Below are 27,874 nucleotides of genomic sequence, written 5' to 3'. Positions count from 1 at the left end.
AATTAGGAAGGGGGCAAATACTTCTCACAGCACTGCAGGTGTAATTTTAATGCTTTTTAAAGTTTTGTATCGCCCACACGTTATGTAATACACAGAAAGTAGAAGTGTATGCAGAAGAAGTGATACCTTTAAATTGTACACAATTATCAATATATCATGGAAAATGTTTAGTGAGTGTTACTGAGATAACACGGCCCTGTCTCTCACAGAGTAGGATTGCATTACGCAGTGTCTTTCATCCAGTGGTCTTGAAGTGCTTTACACAGTGACCCACCTAAACCACCACCAATGCATAGCACCCAAACTATGAAATCCCTGGCAGCCATTTTATGCCACAGCACTCACCACACATCAGCTGAAGGGGAGAGGGAGGGATTTATTTTCGCCAGTTGAACTTGGGGAGGGGGGTGGAGGGGTGGGGGTGATTAAAATGGCCAGATTGAGAGAGGCAGATTTGGAAATTTTCCAGGACTCCAGGGAGCCCCCCCCCAACCCCCGCTCTTCACAATGTGTCCTGGGATATTTAATGACCACAGCGAGTCAGGACCTCACTTTCACATCTAATTTGAAGGACGAGGTGCTTGTGCGAAAAAAAAAAACCCTGCGCGATTTAGACTGTGGAGCCGTGTAAAAAAAAAAAAATAATAATAATTTTTTTTTAAACTCAAATAAATAATACAAAGGTTCATGTGAAATGGAGAGCGGTGCCATGCTAACGGTTATGGATATCACGGCGTTAGCGCGTTTCCGTAGCGAGGAGCGGCTGCGCTGCGCGGGGAACGCCGGAATGCAGCTGGTTGAGAAATGTGCACAGGTGGCCAGCTCCCTTCCCGCGGAGCCGCCATCTTACAGGTGCGCTCGGGCTCCGCAAATCACGGCGCAATCTGGCCAATTAATCCTGATTACTGACCCAATTAGGCTAAACTGCCATTTGGATGAATGAAGTGGACCCTCTGTCCAGGAGCAAGCCAGCCAAATCACAACACACACACACACACGCACACACACAACACACAACACACACGCACGCACACACAACACACACACGCACACACACACACACACACACACACACGCACACACACATATACACACACGCACACAACACACACACAACACACACCACACACACACACACACACACACACACAACACACAGCACACACCACACACACACACACACACACACACACACACACACACACACACAACACACACACACACACACACAACACACAACACACACACACACACACCACACACACACACACACGCACACACGCACACACACACACACACACGCACACACACAACACACACACACACACAACACAACACACACATACACACGCACACTACGGGTGCCGTGCAGTTCAGTATGCGTTGTGTCCACATGAATATGCAGTAAATGCTCAAATGGATACCTGAAATATTTAGAAAAAAAAAACATTTCATTTATTTTAAGACTCTTTTTTTCTTTCATTTGCATTTCTTTGTTCACAGGGAAATTCAAAATTCAAAATAAAACTGATCATACCATGAAAATGTAAAAAAATAATAAAAAATAATATGTATATATAATAATATAATTATTAACAAACAGACAACATTAAGAATAATACGATTAATAATAACAATCATAATATGACACAAAATCATAGGCCTCATGCATGCTCATAAAATTTCCACCAGTCGGAGTGGAGATTACTAAAAAGAACAAAAAGTCCCACCAGTTAAGATTCAGCATCTAGCTACATGCAATGACATAAAACCTTATTTACAGTCCTTCTGGCTTAATATATAGTACACACACTGTATTGTGGCCTCCAGCAAATATACATAATATATTACAGGTCATACACCGTAGTTTTAAGTGTATTTGCTCAATGTCCCGGAGCAAGAATCAATGACATATTAAACACACTACTGTGTTAAAAGGCCTTCATTTTCATTTTAGGCTCTTCATCTTGTATCTGTGCTGTTTTTTCTTAAGGGCAAGTTGAACTGAAAAATTGCTTGATTTAATATGATTATTCCGTCAGTGGGTCATTCATTATTATCATTATTATTATTATTTTTTTACCATAATAAAATCTGCATCTGAAAAGTGCTAGATAATGAGAATTCTGCGTTCCTCTCTTTTCTTTTCTTTTTTTTTCTGCCGTAGGATGGCCTGCCTTCGTTTTGTTGTGCGGAACGTGAGTTTAAAGGGGATCGGTCAGCTCGCACCGGCTGCCAGCTTTATTCCGGTTGTTTACGGTCGTGTGCAGAGCTCTGTGGCAGAGCTTCAGTATTTCCCTGCGAGCCCAATTTCGGATGATCTAAGGACGACTCATCGAGCAGGCGCCGAGCGGGGGGGCGAAGCGCCGCCGTCGCCCCGAAAAAACCGTCGGGCCGTCCGTCCGTCCGGGGGGCGAAGGAAACACACTCGCAGGCTTCAGCCTGCCGGTCTCCAGGGGCATGCGCCCCCGGCGACACCGGGATTCAAACAGACAGAAATCGCAGGGGTGCCTCGTTGTGTGTGCCCGGGTCGAAGGTTTGGGAGGGTCCCGGGACGCGTGTGAACGTGGCCCTTTCTTCGGACGCCGTAGTCTCCACACCTCTACTTCGGCCCTTTTTGTTTTTTTGTTTTTTTTTTCTCTCGCTGCGTTGGGTCACCGTGCCTTTCGCTCAGTCAGTGAGTTCACAAATATTCAGTCTCCTTGGGTTATCTCTTCATTTGCACACGGTGTCCTTCTTTTTATTCATCCGTGGCTGCTTTCTCCTTCTCTCTCCTTCTCTCTCACTCTCTCTCTCTCTCGCTCTCTCTGCCCCCTCACAGCGTCTTGTCACTCTCTTTTTTCAGGTGACTGAAAGACAGAGCCAGAGATGACACAGGGTGGACAGGGACGGGTCTCATAATGCATAAAGTGGCGAGGGCGAGAGGGGAATTTGGGCAGCGTTATTAAGATGCAGCTAAAGTCCATGAGCTCAGCTGGGAGGGCAAGCAGACTGCTGACACTCACATTTTGATAACAGATTACAAATGCAGCTTTATAGAGCTGAGCAGCGACTGGACTGTGGCATTCACTAAACCAGCACGCACACACAGGCACACACATGTATACACACACACACACACACACCTCTAACCACACACATACACACACATGTCCAAACGCACACACACACACACACACACCTCCAAATGCACACATATGCACACATCCAAACACACACACGCATACACACACTCACACACACATACCTCCAAACACATACAAACATTTGCACACATACACACACATATGCGTGCACATGCACACACATACACACACACACAGCTCTATCTCTACACAAACACACACACACACATAGCTCTGTTAGCTTTCTCTGTTAGCTCTCAGTGCTGAGTATCCCAGCATGCACTGGGAGGCCTGTCATTAAGAGCGCGTGGCGGTGTGAGGCACGGCGGTGGCAGAGCGCTCACCTGTAGTACTCGTCCTGTGTGAGGGAGTGGTGGTGGTGGTGATGGATCCACTGCTGCTCCAGAGCCAGTCTCTGGATCTGGATCTCCGCGTTCTGGGCCTGCTGCATGGCCTGGAGCTGGTGGGCCGCGGACATGGGGCCGGACAGGGAGGAGGGCTGGGGCAGCTCCCGAAACGGGGCCCCTGTGGAGGGGGAGGGGGGACGAGGAGGTTAGAGAGAGGCCAGGATTTTAACTCCCACTTCCAACACACGTTCTCATTCAAAGAAACACAGACAGTAGAATAGAGGGGTTGAGTGAGAAAGAGAGGGAGACAAGAGTAACTAACACAGAGCCAGATTAAAAATAATGGCTGACAGGACTGAGCAGTTACAGAAACACAGTCAAAATGGGGTGCATTCAGCACGGCTACGTGTTGGGATAGCCCCTGAATCTTAACTTAAAATGTATGTCAATTAAAATGTGAATTCATTATGCATAAATATCTGTATTTTCTCATTTTCTCAACTCTGTTATTGTCACCCAGTTCTACTATGTATAACGCATTTGAAATATATTTGTTATTGTCCAAATGATCATTCGCTCTACATGGTAAATGGTAAATGGACTGCATTTATATAGCGCTTTTATCCAAAGCGCTTTACAATTGATGCCTCTCATTCGCCAGGCATTGGGGTTCGTGCCTGCCAGGACACTTCGACACCCAGGCGGTTTGAACCGGCAACCCTCCGACTGCCAGACAATCGGTCTTACCTCCTGAGCTATGTCGCCCCACATTGTCCCACCCTAATGCTACCCTTTCTGCATTTTAGTTGTTTCTAATGCTTTCTCTTGTCTTGTCAATTTGTTTTAATAAAAAAAGAAACCATAAAGCCGACTGTGTGATAATACAGCGGAAACTGATATATGGATTGGTGAAGTGACACTAAGTGAAGAAAACAGATGTATCAAAAAAGCAGTGACTGGAGTGGGGGGGCGGGGAGGGACAGGGGTCCTCCTCACCGAAGAGCTGCTGGCGTAGAACCTCACTGTCAGTGAGGGGGTGTGCCAGGATGGGGGGTCCCAGGGCGGCCCCCGGATAGGGCAGACGGGCGAGGGGGGACCCTGACGCCAGGGGGTCCATCAGGGGGTGCACCCCGCCCGCTGCTGGCCGATAGAGATGCAGCAGGAAAAGAAAATGAACAAGAGACATAATTATCAGGAACAGAAACAGCACATCAAAGCACATCAATCGATTATATCTGCACATCTTATAGACAATGCGTATCTGTAACTGGGTAACTGCGGGCGCAGTCACTGCACAAATTCAGCAATGAATGGTGCTTTGGTGGGATGACCACAGCACTGGCAGTGAATACCTGTGTCTTGCTGGTGCAGGTGGAGGTGGGAGTGGATGTGCGAGTGCTGGTGATGATGTGGCGTCACGTTCATCATCTGGAGCCGCCCCAGGGACTCCCCGCCTCCTCCTCCTCCGCCTCCTCCTCCTCCTCCTCTCTCCCTCTCTCTCTCCCTCTCTCGCTCTCTCTCTGCGGTGGGAGGCCCCGTCCTGTCCCGCTCCCTCTCCCCGCTCCTCTCCCTCTCTGCCCCGCCGGGAGAGCGGCTCTGGGCGGGGTAGTTTTCGGGGGGAGCGGCCGGAGCCGGGGCGGGCTGAGGGTGAGAGGAGAGGGAGTGGGGGAAAGAGGAGTGCGCGGAGGGGTGATGGAGGGAGGAGGCCGGGTTGGCAGCCGGAGCAGGAGGAGGGGGAGGAGCAGGGGCGGGAGGGGTGGGGGCCACGGCAGGGGTTGGATGGGAGGGGAGAGAGGGTGGGAGGAGGGAGGAAGGGGGAGGGGCAGACAGGGATTGAGGGGCTGGGTTAGGGTTGCGGTTTGCTGGAGCGAGGGCGGGGTTTTGGAGAGGGGGCGGGGGAGGGGCTGGCGGGGGCGGGGTCCCATAGAGAGACACCTCGGCGGCTCCGCCCGCAGCTCCCCCGAGGAGCAGGGAGTGGGGGTGGGCGTGGGACAGGGCGAGCGCCGGGTCCGTCATGGTGCTGGACTGGTACACCCGCTCCTCGCTCTTAAACTCGAACCCGGGTTTTACACGGTCCCTGTGCGCTACCGTGTGAGGGAAACCCACCCCCCCGAGGCCGCCCCCCATCCCCCCCGGCCCAGGGCCGCCCATCCCGTGAGCCCCGATCCCCGGGCCCCCTTCCAGCCCTCCCCCATACAGGAAGCCCAAAATGGCCGCCGCGGTGGCGGCATCGGCGGGCAAGTGGTGCGGGTGGGCCAGCGCCGGGTTTTGGAACTGGGGCAGGAAGAAGGAGGGGTGGACGTGGTGGTGGGCGTGTGGATGGGCGTGGGGGTGCAGGTGGGGGTGGTGGCCTTGCACTCTGCCCGCCGCGTTCAGGGGCGACATGGCGTGGGGGCGGGCGTACTCGCTGAGCGTCCTCAGCGCAGGGGTGTCCGGGCCCAGGTAAGGACCCCCTAATCCCACCCCTAGGGCTCCCTGGGGGGTCCCCATGGGCGCCGAGCCCCCTGCCATGGAGGGCAAGAGCAGGGAGTGAGAGAGAGAGGGGTGCAGGTGGTGGGACGGGTGGAGGGCGTGGGAATGGTGGGGGTGGTGGGAAGGGTGGTGGTGGTGGGCGTGGGGTGGCGGATGGACGGCCGGATTGCTGGCTGAAGAGGAGGAGGAAGAGGACGGGTCTAAGAGGATGGAGGAGGAAGGGGGGAAGAAGAGGGAGGAGGCAGATCGGCTCCCTCCACCCACTCCTCCACCGGAGCCACCGCCGTTGTCCTTCTGCGAAAGAGAGACAGAAAGAGGAGAGGCAGGGAAGGCAGGAGAGAGAAAATCAATAAGCACAAACACTGATGGGACGCGAGGCACTGCAGTGAAACACAATTCTCCCGTTCCTCTTCGACACAGTTTTTTAGCCATCAGCTTCCGCTAGCTTATCTCTGTCCCTCTTTCCTTCCAACGCAAGTACCGAGGCTGTCTTCCTCCCCCCACCCCCCACTGCCTGTCTCCATCCATCACATCCCCCGTTTGCCCCAAAACCCTACCTGCAGGTGTCTTTCCACTTCCCTCTCCCGCTCCCTCTCCTTCTCCCTCTCTCGCTCCCTCTCCTTCTCCCTCAGGTCTCTGGCTCTCTGCTCCACCTCTCTCCTGGCTCGCTCGATTGCCTCGTTCCTCTTCTTCCAGAGCTTGGACCCGTCCAGGGGGACGAAGAGGACGTCGCTGCGGGCACACGAGTTCCCGGGGCCCCGGTCCAGAACCCTGTGGAACCTGCGGCCAGAACATCGCCGTCACTTCCCAGCATGCCTTGGGCTCAACGTGCATCATTAGAATCATTGTTCCAACAACAAGGAACATATTTTCTTCTGTAATGGTCTAATTGCTCTCAAGTGAAATATGCTGGTTCAATGGTTGACTGAAAGGAAAACTACACAGAGCAGATGGTCCAAACACATTTCCTGGCATGAAACCCGCACGCAAACCCAGACATCAGATGCTCGCCATCACCAACCAATCATGCGGGCTCACCGTGCTGACTGGCTGGCATGGATTGGGATATCCACTGGCTTAGGCTCTGGCGAGGGACTTCTTAGGGTAGGAGCAGGGCTATCCGTTTCCTCCCTCTCCTCCATTGGCTCCTCCTTGATGACAGGTGGAGGTGGCGGAGCCGTGGACGAATCGGTGAGCCCGTCTCCTGGAAGAGAGGCACTGGAGGGAGGGGCTGAAACGCTATTTCCAGGGTTTCCAAGATTCGGGTGGATTTTTGACGCGTTGCCATTGTTTTGGGGCGAAAGTGAGTGAGCGTGAGCGTTGCTATTGCTATTGCCGCCGGTGGCATTGTGATTAGTGCCGCTACTGCTGTTGCTGCTGTTTGCGAGATTGTTCAAGCTGTTGCCGTTTGTGTGATAGGAAGCATTAAAAGGGGCGTGGCTACTTAAATTGCCATGATAGGGGGAAGGCCTAAAACCGGCAGCACACGTGGTGGCTGTACCAGATGCAGGAAGCGGAGCGCTGGTCGAGGAGAATCCTGGAATCTGATTGGCTGAGGGGCTGGGGAGCGGGGACAGGGGAGTGGGGGGGGTCAGCGTCGGATTAGAAGAATGGTACGCTCCTGGCCGTGTGTGGTTGGCCCCAAGACTGGAGGGCGGGAGGGCCTGGGTGAGGGAGGAAGGGGGCGGGAGAGGAGGTGGAGGAGGGGCGGGATACGGGGCGGAAGGGGGACGAGGGTGACAGGAGGAGGGGGAGAGGGACGGGGGCTGGCCGGCGCGGGTGAAGAGAGTGGACGAGCCGGCGTCTCTCTCTCGCTCCCTGTCCCTCTCTCTGCCCTGCGGCGGCGCCCCCTGTCCTGGGTAGTGCGGGTGGGACGCCAGGGCCAACTGCGACCCGCCGGGGTAATCCCGGACGAGCCCCACTCCTGCGCTGGTGGGGCTGGGGTACTCTCTGGGCCCGGCGGGGAGGGGGACAGAGGAGGGAGGCACAGCTGGGGGGTACTCTTTCGCCCCCGGTGGGGGGTACTCTCTCAGAAAGTGGGAGGAGAGAGAGTCCGAACCAGAGGAGGAAGAACCTTGCGAGGACTGCATCGGTGCTTGCTGCTGCTGCTGCTGCTGCTGCTGCAGGGCGAACTCCATGGAGGGGGGGTAGTCTCGGTTGGAGGAGGCCTGTGGCTGGCAGAGGGGGGCCAGGGAGGGTGGAGGAGGGTGGCTGGGGGTGCCGCTCTGGGGCGAGGTTGGGGCATCGCGGTTAAGCAGCGGGGTCGCGGGCAAGCCCCCCGCCGGCGTGGCGGCGTTCCCGGAGGAGGCGGCATTATTGCTGGGGTTGCTATTGGCCCCCGCCTCTCTCAGCTGCCCTGCGAACTCCCCCCACCTGCCCTCCTTCTCCTTTGGGTGCCCGCCTCCTCCACCAGAACCAAAGTCACGGTTCTGTGCTGGGTTCTGGTTCTGCAGGGTGAACTCCCTCCCGGTTTCTCTGTCCCTTTCTCGGTCTCTCTCCCTGGATGGGAAACTCGATGCGAAGTCGCGGGCTCCCTGCGCGGGCCCGGACCCGTCCCGGCCAGAACCCTGGGAGCCCAGCCCGGTATACTCCCGGCTCTGGCTCACCGACAGACTCCCGAACTCCCTCGCTTGGTTTCCGTTCGGACCGCAGGTGCTCACGCTGCTGCTGCTGCTTATGCTAGCGCTGCTACTGTTGCTGCTGCTGCTGATGCTGACCGAAAACTCCCTACTGATGTCTCTCCCCCCAAAGTCCCTCACCCCACCCCTCTCCCTCTCAACCCCCCTCTCTCTCTCCCCCGCTGCGTACCTGGGGAGGTACTCCCGGTGGGGGTGAGGCAGGTAAGGAGGGTGGGACGAGTGCCGAGAGGCGGGGGGATTGTAGACGGAGGGCAACTGCTGCTGCTGCACTGGGGGGTGTGGCTGTTGCGAGTGATGGTTACCGGGGTAACGGGAGAAGCCCCAGCTCCCGGGGCCGCCGGGGCCCCCACCCCCCGACCATCCAGTGGGACTGTAATGATGAGGGTGAGGCGGGGGCGCCGGCTGGGGCAGGGGAGTTATCTGGGGCAGCAGAGAAGGGGGGGCTGTTTTGTCGACAGCTTTCTCGGCCCTCTCCATTTTGTCCACCTTGGGTTCCGCCTGCAGGTTTTGCCCAAGCTCCAGAGGTTTGAGGGCAGGGGGCGGAGGCAGGGGCGGAGGGTGTGGCGCGCTGGGGTTGGGGTGGGGGTATTCTGCCCCACTGGCCACGCCCTTTGACACACACTGGGCGCCAGCTTTGGAGTTTAATCGATTGCCACTGAGCGCGCTGTCGGCATTTGGGTAGTCCATCTTGTTTGCGAGTTTCGACTCCAGGGAGAAGTAGGACTTCCTGTTGCCGGCGTCACTTGCCGAATCGCCCGTTCCACGAATGGTAGGAGGCAGAGAGGAGGCAGGTTTTAGAACAGGACTGTCCTCCATCCCTGCATCCCCATCTCTCCTTTCTCCACCTCCAGACTCTTCCCCTCTTCCTGCAGTTCTCCTCTCGTCCCCTCCCGATTTCATCTGCCCTCCCTCCCTCCCCCTGTCTCTGTCCCTCTCTCCTTGTTTTGGTGAGTCAGGGGAGTCGGACTCAGAATCCAAACTGGCCAGAGGGGATGCAGAAAGGCTGGGCGACGAAGAACGGTTGTCCTGGTCAATGTCCCGCCCACTGCTCAAGCTGCTGCTACTATTTGCTAAGCTGCCGCCAACCGAGCTTCGGCTGCCCTGTGATTGGCCGTCTTCATTATCGCTCTCGCGTGATTGGCTGGCACCCGCGGGTGGCGGTGGAACAGTGGTAGAGGTGTCGGCCGGGTGAGTCGAAGGTGGGGGAATAGAGGAGGAAGAATCCTGGAAGGAAAAATAAGGGGTCACATTTTTTTTTTAAACACAGACGTAAGACGCACCTTAATTGACTACATCACGTTACTGCACACAGATCAGAGACTGACTTGGGCCTTCTGTCTTTTAGGTGGTGGCACGAGTCCCTCCCCTTCACTTTCCGAAGAGTCATGGCCTTGCGATCGGCGATTGACGCGTCCTCCAGCCAAATCCTCTCCAGAGGCTCTCTGCCGACAGCGATAACAGCGTCCACATTTACAAACTGCGTTACCAGACACCGGCACGCGTTTACCGACGCACCGATAGACAAAAAAATGAAAGCATTCTTATGAAGCACTCCCAAAACAGAGAGACAGCCGGATGTTACAGTATAAAGAGCACTGAAAAGGCCACCAGAACGGCAGATATACCAACGACGCGAACAACGACAGCGAACAGTCGCGCGTTCGTCAACGCCGAACGGACTTAGCGGACGGCGCGCGCGTGCGCACGCAGGCAGACGGTGACAGAGCGTACCCGCGCGTTCACCACCTCGGCCCGCGGGGGCGAGGGAGAGGGCGACTCACCGTTTGCCTGTCGCTCCGTTCGGCGCGCGAGGGACTGGGGTGAGGGCGTCTGCCCCTCCTCTCCTCGCTGCCCCCCCGTCTGCGCCCACTGCGCATGGGCATCTGGGATGGGGGGGGGGAGAGAGGCAGAGGGGGCAAAAACACAGAGATTTGGAGAAGGGGTAGAGATAGATATGGGTAAATTTGATAGACGTTTGGCAAGTAGCGTCGAAAAAACAACTGTCACCCCGCTCCCCTCCCCTCCGTCTCCCTCCCCCCACTTGTGTTAGTTTGTGTGAAATTCTTTCTTCTGGTTCCCCCACCGTTTCCCATGCAACTGAGATTAAACAGGGTCTCACCAATTCTTTGTGAGTTCGCGTCTTCATTTTTGCTGTTTTATGCCTTCCATATCTTCCCGCTGGCCATTAGAAGAACTAAGCTGGCGGCCTGTGGGTAAGTTAAAAACCTGTGGAGGGAAAAGGGGGGGGGGGGGGGGTAAACAAAAGAAAAATAGCATGGGATCAAGACGTAGCTTTAAACCGAGCTTCGATTGCACATTTTGGGTCACTCTGCGAAATCAATGGAATGCAATCCTTCGTAAATTCATAAAATACGAGGTCTCCGCACCCGTGTTGCTACCCATCGGGGGAGATTCCCAGCTTGGTGTTTTCAAATATCAGTTGTAATGAATCACAGGCGCAAGACACAGAACAGCGTTGCGCAGTACAGCCACACACTGAACAGCACCGTATAATGCACAGTTCAGCCACCTGGACCCAGGTACCCAGCTATTCCATGGGCACTGAGTAATTTAACAGGGCTGCAGACCCCCACTGCACGATGACGGCTGGTACTGGCGGCATACGCCCAGCGCCCACAGATACAACGCAAACACACTGCGTGCCCTAACTACACACACTCCACAGCAAGTGTCATCAAGGTTAACTTGCATCAATAAGCCATCTGAGTACACTGCAAAATGTCAGACACCTCCCATTCTTCATGAGCACAAAAAAACACACGCATGCACACGCGCGCGCACACACACACACACACACTCGCACGCGCACACACACACACACACACAAACACAGTTTATTTTGAGTGAAGACATAGCGCACAGTCTGTGTACTTACAAACCACAACATATTGCCAAGCACACACGGAAGACCAGATACTGCAGGTAACCGGGAATCACACTTAATCCATGTCTGCACTGTGCGCACAGTTATCATGTACAAACAAACAACATCAACACAGGCTGTGTAGCTGCATATCAACATATTAATACAGTACAACCTGTACATGCTAATGGCAGTGTATGTGCTGTTCACAGGGAATGACACCCATTAAACAAACAAGTGACATATATGCACTTTTCACAACAAACATTCTATGGTAAAACGTTACGCACTGTTTTTCGTGCACTATAAACACATGATTGTGTGCATGATTGTAGATACACATTTAGGTACAGAGGGCATTACACCCATTTAACACACTCTCCATGTCTTATTTGCTCACATCTGAGAACAATACGCTGGTTCATATACTGAAGGGCATGGTCCATACATAGCATTCCCCAAGAAACAGACCTCCATACAGACCTGCTGAGTATAAACCACACACAGGCAACACACAAACACACACACACACACACCTCCATGCATATGTTAACTGTCTCTCGATTGCTGCATCACATACATTAAAAATAAATGTGTGATGCATCACAGCGTGTCTTTTTTTTTGCCCCGAAGTAAGAATGCAGTAGTACCGCTTGCATTGCCAGCAAAGCACCACGACGTCCCCTTCTTTCTTCTTGTACTTGTTATTGATACACATGCAAAAGCAATCCGTTGTGCAATACTGTAAACCTTGCAACGTTAGGCTGTACTGTATATTCCGACCGTGCAACACCTCTGTGCAGCAACTCATACTGTGATTACGAGGGAGGGTTCGTAAGCGCTTAGTATTTCTCTTTGACTATTTTCCAATTTGAAGAGGAATTCGGAATAGCGGAATGGAATGGCGAATGGCACTCTACACCCAGTCACTGAAACGTCTTGCTTTCTGGAACGCGCGCGTGTCTCGGTGTGTGCGTTGTACATGCTAACGCATTTTAATCACGGCATAGATTAAATATTACATATGTTCACTTACGACACAAAGGGAGAGAGCCCCCACAAACGTGGCCAGCACGAACAGCTAAAATGTAAGCATCCATTTTCCCCTCTTACCTATGATATCCAGCGATGCGTGTCCCCTTTCTTTCTCCCTTTCCTTTCCACTCTTTCTTTCTGCCTCTCGTTTGCACTGTACGTTGACATATACTCATAGAAGCACGCAGACATACACACACGGAATCACATTGTAGCGGCGCCGCAAATAATGCAGATTTTTTCCCCCAGTTTCTTTGGTCGGCGCAAGAAAAGCAGGGTACTGAAGACTGTACAAATTGATGCGTACGGTTGCCTTCCCCACCCCCTTCTCTCCCCTTTTTCTTTCTCCCCCTTTCCCTCTCCTCTGTCAAGACGACTTGCACTTTTTTGCGGTCGGTACAGGCACAATCAAACTGAGGGGAGAGAGATGCACAGAGAGGGAGAGAGAGAGAGAGAGAGGGAGAGAGAGAGCGAGAATCGTAATTTGCATAGATTCTCAAGGAAAGGGGGAGTGAGCTGGGGAGGGAAACGCAAGAGGAGCAGAGTGAGGCCCAAAACTAACAAAAATGGGGAGGGGAAAGGCGGAGAGAGCTTGCTTTCTTCCTGTCTTCTTATTGACTATCACTTTTTATGCAAAAAATTAGACTATGCAACAGAAAATTTATGATGAATGTTCCAGTGCTGTAGTCTGCAGGTTTACCCTTAACCCGTGTTCTATTTGTGTCGTCATTTTCCTGCATTTTTCTGCATTCCCTTCCATTTCACGGTAGTTACATGTACCCCCACTATCACACATATTGTTCCATGGCTACTCCTCAGTTCTACAACCCCACCCCCTAACAGAACAATAATACTTTTAAGTTTTTTCGCCCGTAATGAAATGTTCACTGCAATCCACCAATTGAGACACAACTTGTACAATGTCTCAGCACTTCTTATACACACCATCTAAGTATGGAGAATGTTACTTTTATTTACTCGTTCCCGGCCACATGAACCCAATGGAATACATTTCTGTTGCGATATACATTTATATCTTCCTGGAATTACACTCCTTGTCTTTTAGGACACTATAAACACGACATGTCCAGTCAGGCGGCATTTTAGCCCACCTATATCTCTCCTGCCGTTTATTCAAATAGCCTCCCGTCCCGTCTCCTTTTGTGCTGTAGCCATAGTAACTGAGAGAGAGAGAGAGAGAGAGAGAGAGAGAGAGAGAGAGAGAGAGCCGAAGGCATATACCTCCAGACGTCTCGTGCTCCCTCTGCTGACATTGTAAAAAATAACTAATTTGTAACATTCCATTGAAAGACATGACTATTGTAACTGCAATAGAATTATGCCGGTGCTGCATGTGCGAGTTCAAGGAGGATATTGATGCAGTGATTGATATTCATAAGGTAATACTTGTATAGTTACTTACCGGGGAATTTTTCCCCCCTCAGTTTTTCAATACGATTTGGAGATTCTATTTTTTTCAACAACTGGATAACAGAACATTTTAATGACAAGCGTAGTAACGTATATGTGTGTCAATGCTACTTAAGTTGTTGTGGCCGCCGTTATTGAGATCCTGTTTATTTTTATGGAAGTTCATCAATAATCTCCGAAAGACACAATGTTTACAATAAATAAACCCATGCGTATAGGTCCAAAATTAAGGGGAAATTGCATTATTGCATGTCTGTGTGTTATTAACGTTATTGCGTAAACAAGGCGTACAGAAAAGACTGATTTGACAAGAAAGGTCTGCAAAGTTTTTTGCACTTTGCATTACATAGACTATGTCTCTGCGAATGACAAAAAATGTCCACTGAATTTCGTATCCTATGATGTTTTGAAACGTCTGTTTTGACGATTGGCGCAAATAGAATGATGTATTTCCCTTAACTTTTTATGATGTAGTCCTGTTGGATCTGCGGAAGCACGCCGGCTAAGTCATCTTTTTTGGGGGCGGGGGGAGGGGGGTGCCATTGTTCGAACTGAATGAAAAATTATGCCTCTTGTTAACCCCTTGCAATACTGTGTGTGCCGGCATGTCGCTGTCTGTTTTTATCCTCGATATTTACCTTCTCTAGGGGCAGAACGCTGCACTGAAATGCGCAGATTGAAAAATCCTGGCCCAGCCTTAAATAATTTTAGCGTGCGCGCCCTGTTTAACAAGGGTAAATAAATTATTAAACGGAACAGTAGTACCTGCTATCATTATCATCCAATGTTATTATTTTATGACAACAGTAACTGCGATAGTCACGATCATGACATACAACCACGCTAGAGTAATTTTGCTTGTTTTATTAGACCGGGAATGGCCAAATATTGTCATCTGAACGCCAAATTTAACTTCCAATAAGCATCTATAGTCCCCGAGGTAAAGGTACTTTTCTATTGCCATAACAGCTTTCATAGCCCGAATGTCAGCCAAATTAGCATTTGGTCATGCTTGAGCGATTTCATTGGTTTAATTAGTCCAATTCCCCAAGCCTCGACATCAAAGTCATACTAACACAATTAATTCCTATAAAATATGGAGATTTCTCTTCTTTTTTTTTTTTTAGTGTGCAGCCATTTTGAAAACATAAAAATTCAGCCATCAAATATTTACTGGTCTTTGTAAATCTTACCGTTGCTATGGGTGTGGAATGGCTGGACTTGGACCATGAAGAAGGTGAGAGCAGGCTCACCACTTATTTGTGCAAAAATAGCCGAAAACATCATGGTATTTAATTCTGGTTGGCTGCATGTTCCCGTAGTCCATTGAGGTGAAGAGGAATGGCATCAAGTTGCCTGTTGCTTAACTTCATTGTTTCCATGAACAACCCCCCCCCAAATAAATAAATAAATAAATAAATAACTTTCTCTCGCACACAACACATAGGCTGACTCATAAATAACAGAAGCGGACGCAGTGAATGTGGTTTGAGTTAACATCATAAGTAATTATCTCTTTATTTGTAGTTCTGTGGCAAGCATTGCATTTTCAGAATGACTCTACAGGCATAGGAGCAAGGAGATACAGCAAGAGGTTAAGCTGGAGTGGGGTCAGGGAGTCAGGACAGCAGTAGTTCAAAGAGCCACTGAAAGACAGGGCCCTGAAGTGGGTGAGATATGTGGACATTCGAGTGAATGGAAAGCAAGAGAGAGGGAAAGGAAGAGCAAAGGAGACTGCGGAAGGAAAAGAGGGCGAGCTAGACAAAGTGCTTTTCTGTGTTAGAGGTGAAAGAGAGAAGGAGACTCTGCCACACACTGCGTTCTCTCCTCTACGTAAAGCAGTCGGTCTCGAAGTGCATATCCGTCGGCCATTAAATGTTATCTGTCAGTCAGCGCGTCTGACGGCGTGTGTGCCCATCGGTGATTTAGTGACTTATTGGGTGAGGTCTCGCTCAGTGAGTCGGTCTGTCTTTTGTCCGTCCGTTTCTTTGCCATCCGCGTGCGCGATGGGTCTCGGTCCGATCCTGCCTGTCGTCCGTCGGTAAAGTTCAAGTGAATCGCCGGCGTCGGTTGGTCTCGGCGTCGGTTGGCCCGCCGACCTCACAGAGCGCTCGGGTTGCGGAAGTTGTGGCCGGCAAAGCGCGCCTGGTCACCCAGCTCCTCCTCGATCCTGAGAGCGAGAGGGGGAAAGAGTGTGCACGTGTGTGTGTGTGTGTGTGTGTGTGTGATAGAGAGAGAGAAAGAGAGGGAGAAATAGAGACAGAGAGAAAACAAAAAGTAAGATCGTCATTATGCTCACTGGACTCCGCAGTGTTTGAAAACACTGGACTGAACCACGCGACAGAAATATGCTGAAAATGATTCCTACTGACCTCATGAGCTGGTTGTATTTGGCCAAGCGCTCTGACCTGCACGGAGCTCCAGTCTTGATCTGTGAGCAGGGTTGGGGAGGCCCGATTGGGAGGGGTGGAAGAAAACAGAAAGGCTTTGTAGGGTCTCGAAACGGGAAGGAAGCGTTTACCACGCGGCCCATCTGCACTGTCGGCCTGGAAGCCGGGTCTGCGGAGTCGAGGTGTGGTGCCTACCTGTCCAGTGCAGAGGCCCACCACCAGGTCGGCAATGAAAGTGTCTTCGGTCTCCCCTGAGCGGTGGCTCACCATCACGCCCCAGCCACTCTCCTGGGCCAGTTTGCATCTGAAGGAGAGTTAGCCATTAGAGACACGCATGCACATATGCACGCAGGCGCGCACACACACACACACACACACACACACACACACACACATGCATACAAACACACACATGCATGGTAATTTAAGAGCAAAATACATGTCCAATGTAAAATAATCTATATATATATATATAATTCAGTTGGAGTGCCCTTTATCACTTCTGGACTCATAAATTGTTAATTTAATTAACGCTGGACATGCTGAGTGTGCTGAACAGCCGCTGAGCGCTGCGGACGGAGAGCCCTCACGCCTGGATGGCCTCGGTGACCGAGCCGATCTGGTTGACCTTCAGCAGCAGGCAGTTGCAGGCCCTCTCCTCCACCGCCCTCTCTATCCGCCGGGGGTTGGTCACCGTCAGGTCGTCCCCGACGATCTGGATGCCCACCGACGCCGTCAGCTGGGACCACGCCGGCCAGTCGTCCTGGTCGAAGGGGTCCTCTATGGACACCACTAAAAAAGGGGGACGAGCAAGCGTTACAGTCCCAAAAAACACGCTCCTCTCGCGTAAGGACTGGAAAAACGCAGACGGGAATATTCAAACAGCGTTCTAGTTTTGCTGCTGCGGCGTGCATCATCCTTATCTCTCTGGGTAAAAATATTCAAGAACGTGTCATAATTTCTCATTGTTAGACATTGTCACTAGCGTGATAGTGAGAGACAAAAACAGAGCAAATGAGAGGTGATTCATAAAAGTCACTGTCAGTGTTTCCACAGTAATAAGAGATGTCACTGTTCTATGAATTTTCATACTCATAAACATGGTTACTAGGTTTTTTTTTGTGTTACCATGAGTGCAAGGAATGAGACCTTATTTGAGATTGCTTTATAAAACTGCAGTACCAGGGTAGCTGCCACACTTTTACATTTGTGTGCCATTAACTTAATGCACTGTATAAAAGAAAAACATAATGGTAAAATGCCACCTGTTCTCCTGTGGCCTAATGCCAAATCACATTTCTTAGGAATACCTGCACAGAGCAAACGTTTAAATAGCAAACTAAAAATGCCATATGCAAATATGTTGCTATGGAACACATTTTAACAATAGAGACGCATATTTCTCAAACCATGCAATGTCTCTATTGGAAACATTTCAGGATGCACAATATTAATGGAGCTGTATTAGCTGATAATAGCTTGAAATTAACTTCTCGCATCACATCAATGCTAAGATTATCACAGACATGTTGGCCCAATATGATGCCATATACATGCACCAGAGAGGCAATGGATTTTATGCACCACTAATGCTGTAAATTATATAAAAATGTCAGCCGTTAAGAGATTTTTTTCAACATGATTAAAAGCGACAAAAACTTGAAATTTGCAACAATTGCTGCAATGGGAACAGAAATGTTTAATTTTTCTAAGCATACTCTTAAGAGTTCTTAGTTCTTTGGGAGCTCAGAATAGCCATACTGTGCATCTATTAATTTCCACTGTCGACCATTTTGGCTCTCTTTGATATTTCTTCATAATTTGATTGTCACACTCCATTGTGCTATGGCAATAGATGTCAGACAGTGCGTCATATGTATTGTGCCTCTCGAAGTCACCTCTGACTCAGCACTACTGTAATGCACATCCCTGTTTACATATGCATTCTGATTGGTTATCATTACATGTGCAATAGTGTTTTGCAAAGGACAAGGCAACAATCGGCTGTTGGAATCGTTTGGATGCTCCTGTAGTGAGTCTGCTTCCATTGTGTGGATTTTATGTGAGTCACCCACCCATTTGTGGAATTGGAATATAGGGAAAAATATATTGAAATATTATAAACTACCAAAGTATTAAAACACTTCACTGCATGTGGGCTACTTCCATAAAGGCAGACAAAAGACCCTAAAAATACACTTTGTATGGACATTATGTACGCAATTCACGTACGTAATTCAGAACAAACTGTCATAGTGCATAGATCCAGTCAGCAAGAGGGCCGTATGCTTATGGAGGCAGATTTTCTCACTCCATAAATGCTTACGGTCTACCCTGGCCCAGGACTACTCCTGCTTTTTTCAGGCTTAAAGCTTAGAAATATCCATTTCCAAACCCAAACAACTGGAAATTCCCTCAAAAGCAGCTTCCCAGCTCATAACTGTTTGGTTCTCAGAACATTCCTGGGATGTTAAGAAGTCTAGGGTAACCATTCCTAGAACCTACACTAGAGTACATTTGTCCAGTTTTTGGGATGTCTCTTGATAATGGATGGTTGGAGGTCATCCATGCTGTTTTTTTATCGGTGTTATTGTCATGTTAAACAAACCTACCATTTTAACATTTTAAGTTTTCTATGCAGCTTGCCTGGAACATTGTTTTCTGCCACTTAGGACTTGGTTAGAATTATACAATGTTCTTAGAATGTTGGAACATTTTCATGAAATTTTCTCACAACCAAATAGGAATCTAACCATATCCTTTCCCAGATGTTCTGGGAATGTTTTGGTGGCTGAGATGGTCACCACCATCATCACGTCTTCCGTCAATACCAAAAAGATATGGAGCGTGCGTCCTTCACCATCACCCAGCTTAACCCATTGCATGGCTGTTTGTGAGCTTTTCAAAGCAAGACAGGAAAGATCACATCCAAGTACAAATGAATAATAAATATGCCTTTAAAAGTGAACCACACAGCAGCCATTGACCTGTCATCTATGTTAACAACAAGAAGACAAAGGTGGATGGCAAATCAGATACTTAGAAATATTGACAGATGCAGACAAGCAGATATTATTGCTAAACCTTGCGTGATATACAGATGCAGACAGGAACATAGGCTAAACGCAAGTGAAGAGCTCCACCTGGATAATTGTTGACAAAGCTCTGGTATATCTCCGACAGCTCTTGGGCACTGATGTGCCGGTCGGGGTTGGGGGGAGATTTGAAGTCCAGGTCATATTTCCCATCCTGGTAAAATTCAGACGCTGCCACGTCCATGCCGATCACCACCTTGTCTGTGAAGCCAGCTTTCTCTATAGCTGTTTTCAGCAACTCCAGCGCTGGGGGCCATGAGAGAGAGAGAGAGAGAGAGATCGAGAGAAAGAGAGGGAGAGACAAAGAAGAAAGAAAAAAGAAAGAGAGAGACACAGAGAGAGAGAGAGAGTTACTGGCAGACAGGGTTTCCTGTTCAATGTAGATTCTATTATGTTTACACTGGGGTGGATACTGAGAGCCAATCTGTGAATTACCATGCAGTATATATTGAGTGATTTTTCCCTTTCATGCAGGCGGTCAGTTTCTACGATCTACAAACACATGCACACACACCTGCACATCTTCACACATGCATGCACACACACACACACACATGCATACACACATGCATACACACACATACACAAACTCATATACACACACACACACACAGACATACATCCACACACACGCACACACACACACACACACACACACACACACACACGCATACACACGCATACACACACACTCACACACAAAGTGATCAGTTAAAAAGCTATAAAAGTCATACCTTCGCTGTTCTCCAGGATGTTCGGGGCGAACCCGCCCTCGTCGCCCACGTTGGTGGCATCCTGGCCGTACTTTTCGCGAATCACACCCCTCAAGGTTTGGTAGAGCTCCGCCCCTACACGCAGGGCCTCCCGAAATGACTCCGCCCCCACTGGGAGGACCATGAACTCCTGCATGGCCAACTTGTTCCCTGCGTGGGACCCCCCATTGATCACATTGAAGGCCTAAATGACGAAAATGAACTTGCTGGAATGAATCACAGTGACAGTAAAATAAACAAAATAAATGCAATGAAATCTAGATAGCTAAGGTTATTGTTGCGGTTGCTGCCTGCAGCCACATTAATAATGTCAGTCTGGCGGTGATGATCTCACAGGAACAGGCAGCACCAGCTCGGTGTTTCCTGCGAGGTCGGCGATATGGCGGTACAGAGGAACGCCTTTCTCTGCTGCCCCAGCCTTGCATATCGCCAAGGAAACGCCCAGGATCGCGTTGGCACCAAATTGAGCTGGGGGAAGAGTGTGGGGGGGGCAAAGAACAGGTTACTACAACATAGGAAATACATGAGCACAATCTGAGCACATCACACAGACCTTACGTGACCTGACCTGAGCTCACACTGAACCTTGGCCTTGATGCTCAGAGCACACAAGGGCAATTAACATCAGACACATAAGCCCAGGGGTACTCAAAGGCATTAGAATTGCAACATTTATAAACAAAAAGCCATACAGTACATATCTACTGATGAGAGATGATGTCTTCCACACCATCAACTCCCAACGTTCCTTTTCCCAGAATGCTTGTGATGTCACCTCACGGGAAACAGAGGTGGAAAATTTAGGTTCATAAAGTAAAAGTCCTCCTGAGCAGTTTGTTCCAGTCACCTGGATTTGCTAATCAGCAAAGTTCTTCAGTCCAGGGGGTAGATCTAATTACTGAAATCAGCTCGCTGTCTTTTACTTTCTGACCCCTGGACTTTCTACCTCTGCCCGGTCACTGGTAACACGCCTGACACTGATGTAGCCCCTGCAGAGGTGCAGAAGCTGTCGTGCGGTTGTGTTTGACCAATGGAAAAGGTCAGAGAAAATCTTCACCCGGGATACACACACCAAAATGACACTTCACAGACATTAATTGGGAACAGGCCATAGACATGCTGAAAGTGGTATTATCAGTGTCCTGGGTAGTCAGACACCGGTGTGCACCAGAGGGACAATCTCTCATCAATGAATGCAACATGAATGCAAACAGGTTCAACCAGGGACACCCTAGACCAGTGTGTTAATATATGTGTGTTAATATATGATCATGTCCTGCATGTAAAAGTGGAGCATGCTGGGTACTAAAGGAGGTCATCAATAATGTAAGTTACTATGCAATACTGAAAAAAATATGAACCCATTTCTATGAACCCAGTTCTATGGCAGCTTTATAGCCAGTCAAAATTAACATCCATCTTTAAATATATTGCATAGTGTTACCTATTTGCTTGGCAGATGCAATTTAAAAAACCTTTCAGTAAGTATTTTTCCTAACATTAAAGGTTTTTATGTGGCATATTTACGCTTTGCATGCTCTTATCAGGGTGTCTGTTGAGGTAAAAATCTTACACCATCATTCATAGGAACTGACAGTTGTCTGTGAAGGCCCTGTAATAAAGCTTTTCACTCACCTTGGATGGCACCTGGACAATCTTGGAATCACATAGCAGAACTGGACAAAAATTGTCCCTCTTAGAGAACAAGCACAAGCTGAACCATCTAATTCCTTTTGCCTCTCCTCCACTGACAACCTACACTACATGGCCAAAAGTACACCTGACATCCAACATCTAATCCAAAATTATGGGCATTAATGTGGAGTTGGTCCACTTGTTGCTGCTATAACAACCTCCACTCTTCTGGGAAGGCTTTATACTAGATGTTGGTTCCATTCAGCCAGAAGAGCATTCGTGAGATTGATTGGGCGGTTAGGCCTGGCTTGCAGTCAGTTTTGCAATTTCAGTTAAAGTCTCCTATATGAGTTATGAGTGGGCCTTCTGTTGTTCTTGGCGATAGCGAACATTTGTCACATTTCTAACATTGATGCTCCCCACTTTCGTAAGTTGCTCTGGACAGGAACATCTGCTGAGTGATTAGAATGTCATGTAATTTAACATACACCTGTCAATGTAAGTCAAACCCTGTGTGGCAGGAGCATACTTCCGAAACAATTGCCTCATCTGTCTTTTAGAAACTCTGTGATACTCGTTTATTAAGGAATTACTTCACAAGATCGCACAGTTGATTGTTATTCAAAGATTGACATTTTCGTTTTGCAAATACTTCATGTTATTTCCATTTTAATCATTGATTGAATTCATGTAGGGTGACTAATGAAGACTGCATTAATAGTCATCTGATTATTGTCAAGCAATTAGGTGTAATTTCCTCACTGAATTGCCACCTGTAATTAACTGCAAAGGTTTCAGACTTTGTGCATTGATTCCAGATTGGGCATGACAGAGACTGATTCTCTGCGCATTGTGTTGAATTGTAATGCAGTGTATTGGTGTGTATTGGACTCACACTTGTTTTCAGTCCCATCCATCTCAATCATCATATTGTCCAACTTCTCCTGCTCAACAACGCTGATCTCCTGCAGGGTAAAAACACAGTACAAAATGAAACCCTGTGCTGCTCTTATTATCAGTGTTTCTCAGCAGGGCTGTCTCAGAAAAATGCCTGCCTCAGCACAACAGAAAGCCATACTGTGCACTGCATTCTCCCTGCTGCTCAGTTTTATTAGTACATTTGCAGACCAACTGCTTGTTTCTGGAATTTTCCACACAGTCACTTAGGCAGGGATGACGATCACAGAGCACTGCCACTGTCAGCGATGGACCACACTGTAACTGCAGAGTCCCGTGTGTCAGCCTCGGAAAGGTGAGAGCGGTGCACTCTTGGGTATAAGATCTGCTGCTTTTGGAGCAATTAAAAACGGATGGACTGCCTGTTCTGCAGCGGTGGGAGGGTGGAGGGGGTGGCTGGGTAGGGGTGGCTTTCAGCAAGAGGCTGCACGTGAGTCACGACATCACCATCACATGACCCAAACGGCAGGGAGCAGCAGTTTCTCAGACTCACAGACTCGATGAGGGCGGGTCTGATGGTGTCATTGATGTGAGCCACAGCCTTCAGCACGCCTGGGAGGGAGAGAGAGAGAGAGACAGATAGTGTTTCCTGTTCAATGCAGATCCTATTATTTTTACACTGGGGTGGATACCAAAAAAACAAACACCAATATTAAAAACATGGGTGGAGGGGTGGCGGGGTGGCAGGAAGAAAAGATAAGGGTGCAGGGGTGCAATAATATTGATCTGGTTCACTCAATAGTCAATGCAATGCAATGTAATAGCAACATTATGGTGATCTCTGCTTTAGAGGCATACTACGCAGGATTTTTATCTGTAAAATATTATGAAATAACCACGCTAAGGCATATATATGATGCACTGCAATCTCTGCCCGAATTTGTACACCTCTACCTGTATTTGTTATTCTAAAATGTGTTGGGGATGTTTCAGGGCGTGGTAGTCTTTTCTGTCTGGGGAGGGGTGGGTGTTGTTTGGGTTCAGATTTTAGTGATTGTTGCTTGCTAGCTAGCTGCCGCAATAGTGGAGGTGAGGAAGTGCATGTACAGCGAAATAAAAAGACAAGCTGACAGGGCTCGTTCAAGAACTAGAACGAGAGACCTTGGAATTTCTTTTCCTTGATGGCATCAGCAGACGTTTGCCAAGGGGATGAAAAGCGAAACGGATTGGGCTTTTCTGTTGGACCTGTAACCTTACCTCTAGCAATCAAGCTAGCTACATTAGGTAACCAGATAGTCGAAGTTGGGTACTCTGTGAGTGGGCGGGGTTGATGATGAGAAGGTCTTCTTTGTTTGTAAACACAGGACCACAGCAAGGCTGAAACATCCTGCATAGTATGCCTTTTTCACCTCCTCTGTGCCCTTTTATTCTCTCCTGTATGAAGCATAAACACTGTACAATTCCTCTCTTACTGCACTTGACTCCTCCTGGGCAGCTCTCTTACCTTTGCCTTTGTAACGGCTCTTGTCCCCGTCTCTCAGCTCTAAAGCCTCATAAATGCCAGTTGAAGCTCCACTTGGAACTGCAGCCCTGAACAGTCCTGAAAAAAGGTTCATACACTGAGAAAAATGAAAAATAAGACCACACACACACACACATCTATAACTCACCGAATAGCCAATCAGAATGAACTAATAAAGAATACTTTATGCAATGCATGACCATTAAGTGTCTGGCAGTAAAACTATTACTAACTGCCTGTTATTCACAAGCCAATGAGGTAAGATAGATGGATAAAGACTCACCTTTCTCAGTGTGCAGGTCCACCTCCACTGTGGGGTTTCCCCGGGAGTCCAGGATCTCCCTGGCAACAATGTTCACTATAGACATCCTGGGGAGAAGGGACACACACACACACACACATACACAGGCTGAATGTTCCATTCTCATTTTTCCTTGTGATTATGCCCTTGCTTAGGCTTTTATTGCACAGGTTAGTGTAGTGCTTTTAAATGGTAGGTCAGAGACACCTAGATAGATAATAAAATAAATAATAGCACTGACAATAAAAGGACATTTACTGTCTATGTCCACTGCATTGCAAGACAGCTATGAAGACAAAATCAAATGCAACAGGGCCAGGGTGCACAGGAATCCTGCAACTGCCATAATCACATTAGTAAATTGTATAATCAAGTGACCGACTGAAACTGAAAATGAAGTCCATACCAACAGACGCTTGGCATTACGGTGGAAATAGGAAAATGCAACGATTCACAGTCAATAAGCACAATGTTTATTGAACCGCTAATTTTTAAATATAGTTAAAAGGGAAGTCGTACATTCTGTAAGCCAGTGTTATTTAATGTATAGTCGTGCGCTGTAGCATCAACACCCCCCCCCCCCCATGCTACCTCTCTCTGCAGAGGCCCGTCAGCGTAAAAACAGAAAGACTGTGAGATGGAGGGAGAGAGAGAAAAAGATGGAGGGAGAGAGGGAATGATGGGTAAAAATAACTCCATTACTAAGCCTCCCTGTTCGCAAGAAACAGAAGGTCAGCCCGAGACCGGTGCTGTCAGGAAGAAAGGAAGGATAAAAGGAAAAAGGTGCAATGACCTCTACGGAGGAGATGCGCCGATGCAGGGACAGAATGGAGGATGCTTTTCAGAGGAAACGATCGGACGCCGGGAGACACGATGACACGTACACGCATGCACAGTCGCTAACAAGCCGACACAATTCGCACTCGCACACATGCACACACATGCTGGCACGCTCTGCATGAAAACACTGGCGCGCTAACCCGAGAGCAATTCACACGTACTTATGGGATAGCACAGCAGTGCATCTGCAAGGACACGCTACAACGTAAACACATACATGCACACACCCCGACCCATGGTAATGTTCTAATGGCTATACACAGACACACACTCAAACGCATGTACACACACACACACACACACACACACACACACACACTGACACGGGTGTGCTGATGTAACGGAAAGTCGAGCTCGAGATGTTTATTTTGCAACTGCAGCACTTAATAGGACCAATCAAAATCATAAACTGACCAAAGAATGAAATAACAAAGAAGAAGAAGAGGAAGAGAGAGATGAGATGAAAGGCATGCGTTTTTCTTTTTTCCGTTACCTGCAGTTTGTGTTCAGCCTTGTAGGGAACGCGAGCGAATGAGCGTGAATGAAGGAGAGAGAGAGAGAGAGAGAGCGAGAGAGAGAGAGACGCAGGGGAGGAGGGAGGGGGGCAGAAACGTGTGACAGAGGGGGAGGGGTATGTGTGAGTCACTGGAAGACGCAGAGAAAAAAGGGAGGGAGGGAGACTAGGTCAAGGAGACAGAAAGAGGGAGAGAGGGATGCTGAAGACCTGAGGGTGAAAGACGAAAGGCGTGCTTCATCTTTTAATTCATAAAGCGCAGATATTTCGAAAACAGACGGAGGAAAGAAGAGGATGCAGTCTCTCCTACCCTCTGTGCTACGATAACGCTGCTAACAGCCCCACAGCAGCACTGACAAAAGCACCTCTATTTTAGCCACTGCAAGTGCTGCTTTGTTTTTCGCCATGTAGTATAGAGATAATTAAAAAAAACATGAAACACACATACACTGGGCACTGAGGTGAGAATAACATTTATACAATTCATTTACCCGGTTTCTGTCTCGTAGGAGCCACATGTGGATTTCGGCAGATCGTTTTAAATTCTGACACAGCGCATACATATAACATCCAGCTAAGCGTAACGGGGAATAACAGATATTTAATCTGACCAGGCAGGCAATCCTACGTGCAGTAATCCCTCGGGAGAGATATACTGGTAAACAGGAGGCAAATCTGCGATGCACAGAAACAGAGCAGACGCAGCAACATCTAACGATGGAGCGTCTGAAGTTTAATGGGATCGTCTCGGTGAAAGACCACCGGCACACACCGCCCTTGACACCCAAGGAAAGAGGGAGGAGCAGGTTAGAGAAAGAGAGGGTGATGTGACCAGGGATGTGCAAGACTCAAGAGAAATGGAGTGATGAGGGGAAAAAAAGAGAGCAACATCCAGAGGGGGGGGGGGAGTTTGTCTGGGGATGAGGGGAAAGAAAGATATGGGGGGGGGGGGTGGTGAATTCTGATTGGCTAATTTTCTGGTGCGTTCCAGCTGGAGGTCACGTGACCATCTGCAGATACTCTCAGTCACACCGGGGAGTGCGTGCGTGACAGAGAAGGGGGCGGAGCCAGAGGGGGGAAAGCGGTTTCCGACAGACATCTTCACGAGACTCCAGCAGCAACGTCACAGCATCACGTAATTCTCTCTCAGGGAAAGACCGTTCTAGGTCGATCAGATCATATACTCTTGCATCAGCCAATAAAAAATACAAAACACTCATTTTATCTAACAATGTTTATTCATGGTCTTTCTTAAGCAGGTAATTAGTCAACAGTGTACAATTCAATCCACAGATAAACTAGTCTCTACACAAACATATGGACTGTACAGTATGTGTATACAGTGTGTGTACTGCAGCACTGTGTTGTGTGAAAATGTGCACCTTAACTGTATATACAGTGTGTCCAATGTTACATAGCATGTCTACGGTACGTGTGTGTGTTCCCATGTGTACTAGGTGTGGTGTTATGCATTGCACTGTATGTATAATTTATATATAAACAGTCCAGTTACATCAAACATCTTCAAAGGTCAGCCATTTCCTCCTCATAGGTCATCTCTTTCCGTCATTCTCTTTCACAGCATCAAATGGACCCTTCTTCACTTTTTTCATCCATTTTTCTGTGACGAAAAAGAATCAAAAATATTAGCAGATTACACTACAGCAAAACAAATGTTCACAAACACTGTGCAGAAAAATGTTTCTTTCAAAACAGCACATTTCTGAAGACTACATCCCAGCAGCACGTGAAAGATAACCGCTCAAAAACAGCGATGTTTCAAACAAATATGTTGAAAACTAATAGGCAAACTTTTTTTGCAAATCCATTAAGAATTTGAAAGGATTCGCTTAAGCAGGGGTCCTCAATCTTATCCAGAAAGGGCCAGTGTGGGTGCAGGCTTTTGTTCCAACCAAGCAGTAACACACCTGATTCTACTAAGCAACCTCTTGGAATCTTTGCTAAGCACCTTAA

The 27,874-nt window shown here is 48.7% G+C and overlaps 2 protein-coding genes across 4 annotated transcripts; both read right to left on the bottom strand.

Moving 5' to 3' along the window:
* Nucleotides 1-1,428: 1,428 nt before the first annotated feature.
* On the bottom strand, nt 1,429-13,274 carry atn1 (atrophin 1). Of its 3 annotated transcripts, none has more exons than XM_064309153.1 (10): nt 12,581-13,274; nt 10,703-10,809; nt 10,365-10,466; nt 9,909-10,025; nt 6,983-9,807; nt 6,502-6,724; nt 4,825-6,238; nt 4,469-4,609; nt 3,470-3,650; nt 1,429-2,849 (listed from the first exon to the last, which is right to left on the bottom strand). In XM_064309153.1, the coding sequence occupies exons 2-10, from the start codon at nt 10,727-10,729 to the stop codon at nt 2,816-2,818; spliced, it is 5,064 nt and encodes a 1,687-aa protein (XP_064165223.1). In that variant the 5' UTR covers nt 10,730-10,809; nt 12,581-13,274; the 3' UTR covers nt 1,429-2,815. The 3 variants fall into 3 exon arrangements, with proteins under 3 accessions (XP_064165223.1, XP_064165205.1, XP_064165214.1); XM_064309135.1 differs by having other exon boundaries at nt 4,469-4,612; nt 12,581-13,273; XM_064309144.1 differs by lacking the exon at nt 12,581-13,274 and adding an exon at nt 12,118-12,539 and having other exon boundaries at nt 4,469-4,612.
* Nucleotides 13,275-15,415: 2,141 nt separating this feature from the next.
* On the bottom strand, nt 15,416-25,978 carry LOC135240536 (gamma-enolase). Its single transcript, XM_064310135.1, has 12 exons — nt 25,880-25,978; nt 24,529-24,614; nt 24,228-24,323; nt 23,277-23,335; nt 22,722-22,791; nt 20,526-20,659; nt 20,153-20,375; nt 19,467-19,664; nt 16,914-17,115; nt 16,519-16,627; nt 16,306-16,364; nt 15,416-16,103 (listed from the first exon to the last, which is right to left on the bottom strand). Exons 2-12 carry the CDS (start codon nt 24,611-24,613, stop codon nt 16,034-16,036), a joined length of 1,305 nt encoding a protein of 434 aa, XP_064166205.1. The 5' UTR covers nt 24,614; nt 25,880-25,978; the 3' UTR covers nt 15,416-16,033.
* Nucleotides 25,979-27,874: the final 1,896 nt, after the last annotated feature.

This window comes from Anguilla rostrata, chromosome 1 (assembly GCF_018555375.3).
Source record: "Anguilla rostrata isolate EN2019 chromosome 1, ASM1855537v3, whole genome shotgun sequence".
NCBI lineage: Eukaryota > Metazoa > Chordata > Actinopteri > Anguilliformes > Anguillidae > Anguilla > Anguilla rostrata.
The sequence above is the reverse complement of the archived record's forward strand: the minus strand, read 5'-3'. Positions and strand labels throughout refer to the sequence as shown.

Bases quoted from the DNA above. Each gene is read 5' to 3' on its own strand.
- atn1 (XM_064309135.1), bottom strand. From the start codon at position 10,729: ATGAAGACGCGAACTCACAAAGAATTG. The intron at 6,725-6,982 runs GTGAGCCCGCAT...TTCTGGCCGCAG, and splicing joins CATGCCAGCCAGTCAGCACG to GTTCCACAGGGTTCTGGACC. The intron at 2,850-3,469 runs GTGAGCGCTCTG...TCTGTCTTTCAG, and splicing joins ACACAGGACGAGTACTACAG to TCACCTGAAAAAAGAGAGTG.
- LOC135240536 (XM_064310135.1), bottom strand. From the start codon at position 24,613: ATGTCTATAGTGAACATTGTTGCCAGGGAGATCCTGGACTCCCGGGGA. The intron at 22,792-23,276 runs GTGAGTCTGAGA...TTTACCCTGCAG, and splicing joins GACCCGCCCTCATCGAGTCT to GAGATCAGCGTTGTTGAGCA. The intron at 20,376-20,525 runs GTGAGATCATCA...TTCGTCATTTAG, and splicing joins AGCTGGTGCTGCCTGTTCCT to GCCTTCAATGTGATCAATGG.